The following is a 12,446-nucleotide window of genomic DNA, read 5'->3' as shown; positions in this document are numbered from 1 at the left end:
AGAATATTATAAACAACATATGCCAACAAATTTGACAGCTTAGATGACACGGACAAATTGGCGGGGGGGGGAAGCAACTTACCAAATTGACAAAAAAGAAAGAAAATCTGAAAAGCTTTATAGCTATTAAAGTAATTGAATGAATTAACAAAATCCTTCCAAAATGAAAACTTTGGGTCTTGATAGTTTCACTAGTGAATTCTATCAAACACTCAAGGAAAAAAAAAACAATTTTATACAAAATTTGTCAGAAAATAGAGGAAGTGGTAATACTATCCATCTCATTTTGTGAGGCCAGAATAACTCTAATACCAAATTTAAAAGACCCAAGAAATGACCCCCAAAATTATAAACCAGTTCCTACTATGAATTTATGAATACAAAGGCAAAATTCCTTTAAATAAATTAGCCAAGCATCCAACAGCAGAGAAAAGGACAATATATCATCACCAAATAGAGTTTATTCCCAAAATATAAAATCGGTTTACCATTTGAAAAATCAATGTAACTTAGTGTTTTAACACAATGAAAGTAGAAAAACAAATACCATTTCAGGAAATGCAGAAACAGCATCTGGCAAACTTTAACAATCATTCATAAAAACTCTCAGCAGACTAGGAATAGAAGCGATAATGGGCATCTATATAAAACCTATTGGTAACACCATACCTAATGATGAAAGATTGAACTGATCCCCTTAAGATCAGTAAAAAGACAAAGATGCCTACTTGCATCACTTTTATTAGTCAGAGGTCTCTTATTATACTGGAGGTCCTGGACCTTTTAATATGACAAAAAGAAAGAAATAAAAGGCACAAACACTGAACAGGAAGAAGTAATCCTACTGTACTAAAAGATGACATAATGGCTCAGGTAGACTGTCCTATTAAATCTAAAAACCAGCTTCTACAACAAATAAGCAAACTTAGCACATTTGCAAAATACAAGGTTAATATACAAAAATCAATAGTATTCTTAAACTCCAGCAACAAAAAACTGGAAAGTAAAACTTTAAATTACAATTCCATTTACAATGCCAAGACACATAATATACTAGAAATAAATCTAACAGAAGACTGCCTTGAACTCTACACTTAACTCTACCAAAACTAAGAAGACTAAATAAATGAAGTGGTAGACAATGTTCATGGATTGGGAGACTTATATTGTTAAGATGGCAATTCTCCAAATTGACCTACAGATCAATGCTACTTAACACAATCCTAACTAAAATTCCAGCAGGCTTTTTATATAAATTGATAAACTGATTCTAAACATTGTATCAAGATGAAAGTAAAAAGTTGGAAAAGCTACCCTACCTGATTTTAAGAATTACTAGAAAGTTATAGCGATCAAGATAGTTTGGAATTGCCAAAAAGATAAACCTATAAATCACTGCAACAGAATGGAAGTCAAGAAACAGACATATGTATGTATGGACAATTGATTTTTTTTAAAAAGGTGCTAAGGCAATTCAATGGGGAAAGTAAAGTTTTCAATAAATGGCATTAGAATAATTGCTCATTGAGATGGAAAAAATAAACATATATAAAAATTAACTTGAAATGAATCATAGACCTAAATGTAAAACCTAGAACTAAAATTCCTAGAAGAAAACATAGGAAAAAGTCTTTATAATTTGGGGATAGACAAAAGATTCTTAGAACAAAAAAGCATGAACTATACGCTAAAAGAAAAAAAGGATAAGTTGGACTTCATCAAAATTAAAAACTTCTTCTCTTCCAAAGACACCATTAAGCACAGACTCCAAGAAAATATTCATAAAATGTATCTCTGACAAAGGAGTTGTATTCAGAGTTTATAAAGAACTCTCACAACTCAATAAGAAGATAAACAAAAATCACTTTAAAATCTGAAAAGAGACTTCATCAACTAAGATATAAGGATGGCCAATACACAAAGGAAAAGATGCTCAGCCTCCTTAGGCATCAGGGATAAGCAATTTGAGATAACATTACATACCCACCCTCTCGAGCATTAGAGAGGATATGGGGTAACTGAAGCTCTCCACCACAACCAGTGGGAATGTAAAATGGCACAGGCACTTTGTAAAACAGTCTTTGTTTTTAAGTTAAGTGTAGTTTACCATATGATCCAGCCATTCCATTCCTAAATTATTTCCCCAAGAGAAATGAAAACTTATGTCCACTCAAAGACTTCTTTACTAATGTTCCCAAGCTAGAAGTAACCCAAATGTCCGTTAAGACATGGATAAACACGTTGTGGTATATCCACAGTATGGACTACTACTCAGAGATAAAAAGGAATGACCTCTTTATATGCACAAAAACATGGATGAATCTCAAAGTAATCATGCTGATGGAAAGAAGCATGACCCAAAAAGGTACTAACATATGATTCAATTTATATAAATTCTAAAAAATGCAAACTAATTTACAGTGACAGAAACTAGATTAGTGGTTGCTAGGGACTAGAGTAGAAGATGTGAATCACTAAGGGGGCACAAGGACATTTTTGAATGAATGGCAACGTTTGGTATTTTATATTCTGGTTTCATGGATATGTCTATATGTCAAAATTCACGAAATTGCACACTTTAAGTATTTGCAGTTAATCATAAGTCAATTATACTTCAATAAGGTAGTTTTTTTTAAAAAGGCTCTCAAATGTAGTTTTCCTTACAATTCATAAAAGAACATATTTCAAAAGGTCAGGATTCTTCTTTAGTTATTTAGGGAAAATAAAAGTAGTATGAAACTAAAAGAAATTATTGATTAGATTTAATAACAAAGCACAGTTAATACTGGTCAGAAAAGAGTACGTGTGTGTGCGTGTGAAAACATACCATTTCCAAAAGAAGTAGCTCTTCTCTTTCTTTCTCTTGATCCAACAAATCTTTTTCATAAAATTTTTTCTGAAACTAAGTTTAAAGTTTAAAATGAAATTGTGCAACATTAATGATGAGTCTCTGCCAATTTTTAAATATTCCTTTCAACATAAGGTAAAGAGAGTGTACTCACAGCGTCCATGGACATTTCCATTCTGTCCAACTCTAATACAGTCTGCAAAGAAAATGTTTTAAATTATTCAACAGTAATTAAATTAAATCATTTCTCAGAAAGACTCCTTTTCCAGAGGGAGGATCAAAGAAGAGACTTCTCCACTATGTGAAAGGCTAAATTAGAAAGTCTCTAAAGTTCTTCCCAACTCTATGTTGTGTTTTTAATCAACCTCTATATATTAACACCAGGATCCACTTAAACTTTTAAAAGTTTTTCAACTTAAGAAAAGCAAGTGTAGAGTTTCCCTGGTGGCGCAGTAGTTAAGAATCCACCTGCCAATGCATGGGCCACAGGTTCGAGCCCTGGGCTGAGATCCCACATGCCGCGGAGCAACTAAGCCCGTGCGCCACAACTACTGAGCCTGCGCTCTAGAGCCCGCGAGCCACAACTACTGAAGCCCGCGTGCCTAGAGCCCGTGTTCGGCAACAAGAGAAGCTACCACAATGAGAAGCCTGCACACCGCAACAAAGAGTAGCCCCCGCTCACCGCAACTAGAGAAAGCCCGCGCACAGCAACAAAGACCCAACTCAGCCAAAAATAAATAAATTAATTTAAAAAAAAGAAAAGCAAGAGTAGAGGATTATTTTAAATACTAAACACATGCAATTCCTGTGCCACTCTTTTCTGAATCTTCAGAAATACAATATAATTTTTGAATTTTTTAAAAAAACTTTTAGCTAAATATATACAAAGCTAGGTATCATTGGGCTTAATATCCTTAGTTCCTTGCCACAGAAACTTTTGATTATTATGACATTTTAACCAATAGAAAAAAACTTTACTCTGAAAGCATTCTCTTAATTTACTATTTGTCTTTTCAGAATACATTGGTCTGAAATAAATTCTTTCAATCAAACAATGGCCCATCTAATCCAGGGTTCTCTGATAGAGGACAGTACTTTTTTACAGGAGTAACTCTGATGGCCAGGATAAAGTACATTTATTCATATGCCCAAAGCTATCCATTGCAAACATAATATTTATTTGTAGTTTTATTTTTATGCTGACATTTACGAAAATGTTATAATTTATGGCATGAAATAGCCCTTTTAAATGAAATTACTTTTCATCTTAAAAAACTGACTGAACTATTTCATTTTTATCCCAAAGCTTTGAATAGCTTCCTGAGAGGTTCCCATACCAATACATCAGTTTGATAAACATTATACTGTAGAATTTTCATGGGACAGACTGACTTCCTCATGTGACACGTTCTTAAAATAAGGGCTGTACTACAGAATTCTCCATTGAAAGTTAATAATCTATCAATTTAATTATATCATTTTTTCCCCTATTTATAGGGTTAGCTTGAGTTACCTCTTCAGTTAATAAATTCTCTCAAAAAAGTAAGTAACTGTCTCACGTCTACTCTTTTGAAAGTTAACTCCATTGCTTATACTTCTGTAATTAAATGGTAAAGACAGAAACAAATGTTATGCGTATCTATGTTTTTAGATTTAGATGCACGTCCAGACTCTGGGTATTTCTGATTATTTCAGTTAATGAAAGAAGAATTTACATTTCAGTAAAATAAAGTTATACTAATTAAATACTAAGTTATCAAATCACTTTATTAAAAAGTTCCTGGGGCTTCCCTGGTGGCGCAGTGGTTGGGAGTCTGCCTGCCGATGCAGGGGACGCGGGTTCGTGCCCCGGTCTGAGAGGATCCCACATGCCACGGAGCGGCTGGGCCCGTGAGCCATGGCCGCTGAGCCTGCACGTCCGGAGCCTGTGCTCCGCAACGGGAGAGGCCACAACAGTGAGAGGTCTGCATACCGCAAAAAAAAAAAAAAAGTTCCTTATGCAACATCTGGCAATGATCTCTAGGGAAAAAAAAAAAAAATCAAAGGACTTTTTTTTTCCTCACCATCAACACCAACTTTTTTAAGACATTAATAAATTAACTTCTCTCACTACAAATAAATGTTCAAAAACTATGTGTCCTGAACTTCACATTCAGATTAAAGTAATGATTTTTTTCTTGAATTTTATTTTATTTATTTTTTATACAGCAGGTTCTTATTAGTCATCCATTTTATACACATCAGTGTATATACACGTCAATCCGAATCTCCCAATTCATCACCATAAAAGTAATGATTTTCATTTGAAATAACCTTATAAAAATATTAGTTATATACTCAACCAAAAGGTTTTGAAGACTATAAAGTGTTTTAAGGTTTGACTTCACTAACCCAAATGTTTACTGTGTTACTGTTCCAATATTGCCAAACAATCCATGTAAGATCCCACGCTAAAATAAAACAAACAAAACCCCGTAAGACACAATGTTACATAATTGAAAAGCGCTAGGGATCTATATTTAGCCCTGGCTCTGCCACTTACCAAGAAGATCTTAAGCAAACACTTGAACATTTCTAGGTCTAGAGCTTCTGCAAAGTCCAACAGATCACTGAAGGCCCTTCCAGCCCTTTCAGGGCTAAGTTTCTATCAAATGTGACTTTCCCAATTATACCAACAAAGTTTTCCCAATTCTAATCACTTATAAAGAGTCTGGTGAATGAAGTACTCATTCATTATTAGCTGAACAGTATTTACTGAGTACCTAAAATGTAAGCTCTCATAGAGCTTATATCACCAGTAATAAAAGATTAATATCTCAGTGCCCTCTAGAAGGAACTTTCATATCCAGTTGGAGCACACATCAACCAAATCAGTTACTACTAATTCTTACTACTCTAGCAGTGATAGAAATATTTTAACATATTGCTATCCCATCAAGCTAAGATAGTGAGGCTGTGATAACACTGCAAGAAAGGCAAATGTCGTGGCAAGAGGGATGCTTACTCTTTTCACAGTGGCCAGAACATCTTTATCTTTTTCTTGACAGAGGAGTTTTCTCACACACATTTCTAACTGTTGAAGTAGATGTTTATCTGCAGGGATCTTCAGGGTAGATTTCACTTTGGGCAACAAGTAGCAAAGTTTCATTCTGCAATAAATTGAAAGTATTAACTTGTGAGTGAATTTAATAACTAAGAATGACAGTCACATGAAATTGAAGGAAAACTTAAGCTTTAGCTAGGCTGAGAGTTAATTTCTTATGCAACAAATGTCTACGGAGGGCCTGTGATGAGTCAAGCGTTCATCATTCTGGGTGCTGAGATACCGCAGTGGAGAAAACCAACAAAATTCTCTGCTGTCATACAGCTTACGTTCTAGTACATGGGTAGGGAGAAAGGAAAAACAAATATGTAAAATGTCTATCAAACAGTGGTAAATGCTGCAGAGAAAAATAAAGCAGGGAAACATGATGAAGGAGTACAAGGAGGGGGATTACAAGTTCAAACCAGGTGATCAGAGAGGCTTTTAGTCAAGATTTCACTGAAAAGATGACATTTAAGCAAAGAATTAAAGTAAATTAGGGACTAAGCCTTGTGACTATCTAGAGAGAACCATTACAGTAAGAGCAGGTGCCCCGTCAGGGGAGCTTGCCTTAGAAGTTACCCCAAATTAACAAACTGGCCAAAACTGGCAAACTGGCTAGCATGGCTAGAACAGAGCAAAAACAAAATCAGCTGGAGGCCTCAGAGTGAAATAGGAGGCCAGTTCATCCGGGGCCTTGCAGGTCACGGTTCGGGGACTGGCTTTCATTTTGAGAGCAATGAGAAGCCATGGAGGGTTTTGCACAGCGGAGTGAAATGATGTGACTTAACGTTTGGAAAGTATCATCTGGCTACTGTATTGAGATTAGACTGTAGGTGGTCAAGGACAAAAGGTACACGGGGTGGCAGGGGGCTCTTTCAGTAATTCAGGCAAGAGATGATGGTGGCTTGAACCAGAGTGGCAGCAGTGAGGTGGTGGGAAGTGGTTTGATTCTGAATATATTTCACAAGCGGCAGGATGTGCTGAGGGCTTGGAAGTGGAGTGACAGAAAGGAAGTCATGGCTCTGACCTGAGCAAGTGGCAAGACGAAATAGTTATTTACTGAGACGGAGAAGACTGCAGAAGGAGCAAGTGCAGATGAGGAAGATGGGGATTAACTGGACAGATGAAGTCTGAGGAGCCTGTTAGATAGTCGATGGAAATCCTAGTGGGCAGTTGGCTCTATGAGTCTTCTGTCCAGGGTGGATGTCCGGGCTGGAGATTTGCAGTCAGGAATCTTCAGCACACAGATGATACATAAGTCATGAGACTGGAGAATCACCCAGGCAAGTAAGTGCAGTTTGAGAAGAAGAGATAAAAGGAGAGCATCTACAGCATCACCACGGTCTACATGGGGCTGATAAAGAAGCAACAAGCAAACTGAAGAATTCCAGACAGGTGAAAGGAAATCCAGGAAAGTATAAAAAAAAAACCAACCAACCAAACAAACAAACAAACAAACAAAAACTTCCTAGGAAAAGGTGGTGCAGGAAATGTTCTGCTTTGCTAAGCCAAAATTCTACTGCTTTGCCAGGGCTGGTTGTCTAACTTGGGGCTGCTGTCTTCATTCATTCATTCATTCATTCATTCATTCATTCATCTAAGAGCTCTCCAGATACTATTTTTTTTATTTCTATGCCAAACCTTGAGACAACTAAGTCCCATTCCTGGAGTTCCCAGGATACCTTCTCAGCTGAGCCTTCAGTTGAGGATTCTTATACAACAAAATCTGCTTTTTATTCAACCAAAAAGTCGAAAGAAGCTCCTCCTCTAGAATTTTCATCTTACATAGCAATAACAGTCCCAAACTTATTCAGCACTCACCACGGACACTGCTAAGCAGGGTAATGCTTTCTCTAATTAAGGGGTCCCAATTACCCCAGAGAGAATTGTTTTCATTTCTGGCAGCTGAATAGAAGGCTCCTTTGAAAACCAGTAGTCTTTTTCTAGCCTTGGTATTGTCTGGACTCAATGAATTTAAATTTTAAACATTCACTTAAGGAAATACAATCAACAGTCCACGCACACTTCATTCTTTATAACCCAAGGCAGATCTAGAAAACATACATTCAACAGAAGCTACAGGAGCCTTAGCAGTGATTTATCTCTATGAGAATCCTGGGCCCAGGAGATTATAAAGATTTAGAGATAAGGGATCATACTTTTCAGGTAAACTAAATTCTTTATGTACACTACCTCAAGTATTTATTCCTCAGAACACCCCATGAATTAGGTACCAAGGAAACTGACGCACAGAGAGGTTTTGTAAGTTGCCCAGACACATAGCTGGTGGAGAGCTGGAAATCAGCTCAGGGAATATGGCTCCAAAAACTCTCCTCCTACCCTGCTTGATCTGGCCACTCTGGCCTGTAATGGCTTTCATCCTACCTGCACATTTCTAAAAGTGTTGAGCAAAGGCTTTCATATCCAAAAGCCACTTAGTATATAGTGTTGCTGGACCCATTTGTTAGGCTGGCAGCTGCCCAAGCAGGAGAGTGAGAACCAAGACAAACTGCTATACAATCATCTCTTACTCAGAAAGACCACCAAAATTCATAGAGCAATATTCATCTTCATCTGGTTTTTGAATTAACAGGTTGCTTTCCCTTAGAGTCAATGCCATGCTGTTAGTCACACTGACTCAAGCAGAGATGATTTCACTTCCTTTCGAATAATTTTTGGGAACTGCTTGATAAATGACAATTCAACACATTGGAAGCTATTTTTCTAGAATCACAACTTCAATTTGCAAAATGTTAACAATGTGGTTGGATCCCTTAGTTATTTACCAAGAGGTTAATTCTAAAGAGTTATCAATGGGGTCTTCCAATTTACTTAAAAATCACTTTAAATTTGCTTTAAATCTCAAGTCAAGGAAACCTCAGCTCTAGCTTATACAGCACAGGTAAGATGCACAAAATACTAAAGCCCATGCAGTGGTACTTTCTGTATTTTCTCACCCTAAAAATACAAAATAAAACCAATGTCTAGATGTGTTCCCCTTAAAAAATGCTCACAACATTCTTAGGCTGAGCTTTTCAACATCTTTTGACAATTCTTCTTGGTATATTTTCTCTCAACAGCCATGCTATCCGTCTATGCTTATTGCCCGGCCAAGTCTTCCTGTTAAAAAGTATTAAATGGTTGCATGTTGTCTACAATGCACATCAGTTATTTATAAAAGATACAAATATGTCACAACTAGCATGAAGCATGGCTGGCATGTGAAAGCTCAGCAGGGAGCTCTGGAGTTCTGTTCAGGAAGTCTTGGCAAACTGACTCTGTGTCTCCTACAGATCTGAGTTCCTCAAATTCAGAACAGAGGCATAGAGCACAAATACGAAATCTAATGGCTGAGGGTTTAAAATTTTCTTCAACTCATTATGCAATATACAAGTAACTCAAACAGTATGCATGTGTGCTTAATGCCACTGAATTGTACAAAATAGTTAAAATGGTAAATTTTATGTTATGTATGTTTTACCACAATTTTTTTAAAAAATTAATATGCTTATTTGGGGAGGAAATAAAGGCAAAATACATTTATTCTTTTTTTCAGTTTCCAAGCAAGCCATTTTCAGGCTCGTTTCATTTAACTTCACAGTTATTTAATCAACTCCAATTACCATTTACTGGATTTTGAAAATGTGAGACAGCTAAAAGACTTGGAAACAGCCTTACTTCTCTGAATAAATGGGCCTGTAAAAATGGACAGATCTTCTCCAAGCCAACTTTCAACTGTTTTTTCCTTTAGTCTTAGAAGATATAGATAAATTAATCACATCTACTCAATCTTCTCTTGATGCCAATGTGTGTATCCAAGTGGCTGGAGAAGCCTGCCAGTCTGGCTGTGACTACTGCTGTCAACCCAATAAACTAAAGACCTGAGACAGTGTTAAAAGATCACGCTTCCAGGTCCTACTGAGGCTCAATTAAGTCTGCCAAGAATTTCAAACCAAGTATAAATTTTTCACTTGATTATTTTTAATTGACTAAGAAAATGCTTTTGCATATATTCATCACAGTAGATACATAAAAAAATACAATTTTTTCAAATATTTTCTTGGATTGGTACCATACCTCACATTTGCTACTGGATCATGTGTCAGTTCAATAGCAGGTAGAAAGAAATATTTACAGAAAAATGATTTGGAAAAGATCTCTATAATAAATTCACAGGTATCCAAAAATCGGAGTCTATTCCAATAACTTTTTCCTTGGCCCAGTTCTAGAAACAACAACAAAAAATTATAAGTTTAATTTTTCTTACATAAAATTTCATGTGAAAAAATCACTAAGTCCATGACAATCTTTTTTATATACACAATTTGTTTAGCAAAAACAAGAGATAAGGGGGGAAAATCATATTATATACCCCCAAATTAATAGCACCTGAAAAAACAAAAAAAATGTATTAAACATTGCATTCAGTTCCATGAGCATTTATTAAATATTGAATGAACAGATCTACTATTTCTTGATTACCCACCATGTGCTAAGTACTTTATACATACTATCTCATTAAATCCTGAAAGTCAATCCAATGGGATGAGAATAAATTTATTCCTCCTAAAAGGTAAGGATACTGAGATTCAGAGAGGTTAAAGCCACAGAGCTGAAAAGTAAAGAGCTAGAATTCAAATGCAGGTCTGTATAACTTCAAAATCTTTGACCAATGAAATTATCTGTTTTTTTCTTCTCATTTCCTTAAAAATGCTTTGAAGTAAAATCATATGTAAACACGATATCACTGAAAATCATTCAGGTCAATGTTGAAAGGATAATTTTCTCTCCCTTATTACAGAAATGTTCAAAAGCAAAATTCTTAATATTTAAAACCAAATAGAATCTCCATTCAAAATAAAACATTCTAAAGGTCAGGTCCTACCACTAAAAAAATGAAAACTGAATTAAAATACAGTAAAAAAAGGAAGATTGAAGTATATTGAGCATTATTTTTTCTCAAATGGAATTTTATGTACTCTAATTTTTTGAAAAGTGGTGATCCATACTTAAAATGGTAAACTCCAATAACCAGAAAAATTCCATTACCTGCCTATGCTGGATAACAGAGTTTAATAAAAGCATTAAGACACTACAGTCAAAGCAAGTACACAATAATTAATAAATTCACTAAGTATATATAGGTGTGCACCACTACTTCTAGAATTAACACTTTAACAAAAAGTTTTTGTCTTAATTTTAGCCCATAGCAAATTAAAATAAATTTGCATTTGTTAATTGACAATTTTTTAAGACATTATAAACCACCTTGGCTTACCAGATTCACATTCATGTGTACTATCAAGTCTATTCAAGGGAACAAAACTCACATTCTGTTAATATTTAAAATAGGAACATAAAACAAATTATTAGATTCAAGGATAGCCTACTTATGTATCTTAGTTCCAAATTGTATTAATCAGGATAGAAACTGGGCTTTCAACAATAAGTATACATATTTTAATTTCTCAAGTGTAGAAATTCACAAAAGGCAGCCTAGAGTAGTCATTAGTCTCATTCATCACAAATCTGATCCTGTCAAAGATTTCTAAAACAAGCCAAAAAAATTAGCCTACAAAACTCAAATGCAAATATATACCAACATTGGCCTAATTATTCATGGCAAAATGATACATAATATAAGTCAGATCTAACTAAGGCCAACCAGTTTATTTACTTTCTATTTTTCAAAATGAGAGACACTGATTACTTACGTTCAATTAATTTTTGAATGACCTCGTGTCTCTGTTCTTGTTTACGATTATAACGTAGAAAAATGCATAGAGTTCGTGAAGCGGCCTTTTGGACAGGTAAGACATTCTTAAAGAAATAAGAAGACAATTAAACCAGTCTAATAGTATATACTCTGAATAATTTGGCCCCATAAATCTATTTTAAGTTACTGACTAAAAGTAAAAGCAGTATTGCCTACCTCTCAAATCACTGTGGAAGTGTCTTCATAATTTAATGTTACCATCTATCACACTACAAAGTTAATGCAATTTGGCAGTCATTTCCAAATCATCCAGATTTGATTTATATTTGACTCTCATTTCCTTGCCACTTCATCTTAAGTGATATTCTCCCCAAATTATATCTCAACCACCTCTGGACCTTGTCACTCATTTATTCAACAAACATTTGTTAGAACATACCCTGTGTCAGGTATCTCACCAAAGATGCGCAACTTCTAAAATATAAACTCAGAGATCCCGTGACCAGGTTTATGTCAGATCCCTCTGGCTTAGTTCTGCCTCTTCCACCTCAATGCCATTCTTGGAGGTCCCTGGTCCATGACACAGATAAAGCTTAGAACCCAAGGGACACCATACCAATTACTCTTACCAGTGTTTTAAACTCCTTTGTCCTTTGAATTTCTGTCACACCACTGGGCAGAACCTTAATTCTAAATGAATTCAACCATTCATCTTTACTGCATTTGGGTTCAAACGATGTATTAGAGAAAAATCTCTCAATCAGATATACTGTATCCAGTATAAATTCATGTTCACC

General features: G+C 35.4%; 1 protein-coding gene across 2 annotated transcripts in view; it reads right to left on the bottom strand.

Annotated features, from left to right (window-relative positions):
- Nucleotides 1–12,446, bottom strand: part of PPP4R4 (protein phosphatase 4 regulatory subunit 4) — a gene marked incomplete at its 5' end in the record, with an annotated part of 122,353 nt that overhangs the window by 18,070 nt on the left and 91,837 nt on the right. For both annotated transcript variants that reach the window (XM_082618679.1, XM_082618680.1), the window contains 5 exons: nucleotides 2,828–2,902; nucleotides 3,003–3,044; nucleotides 5,853–5,997; nucleotides 10,011–10,158; nucleotides 11,648–11,753. In XM_082618679.1, the coding sequence (XP_082474805.1) occupies nucleotides 2,828–2,902; nucleotides 3,003–3,044; nucleotides 5,853–5,997; nucleotides 10,011–10,158; nucleotides 11,648–11,753 (516 nt within the window). The remainder of the gene's footprint in view (nucleotides 1–2,827; nucleotides 2,903–3,002; nucleotides 3,045–5,852; nucleotides 5,998–10,010; nucleotides 10,159–11,647; nucleotides 11,754–12,446) is intronic.

This window comes from Mesoplodon mirus (assembly GCF_964341445.2).
Source record: "Mesoplodon mirus genome assembly, chromosome: 4".
NCBI lineage: Eukaryota > Metazoa > Chordata > Mammalia > Artiodactyla > Ziphiidae > Mesoplodon > Mesoplodon mirus.
The sequence above is the reverse complement of the archived record's forward strand: the minus strand, read 5'-3'. Positions and strand labels throughout refer to the sequence as shown.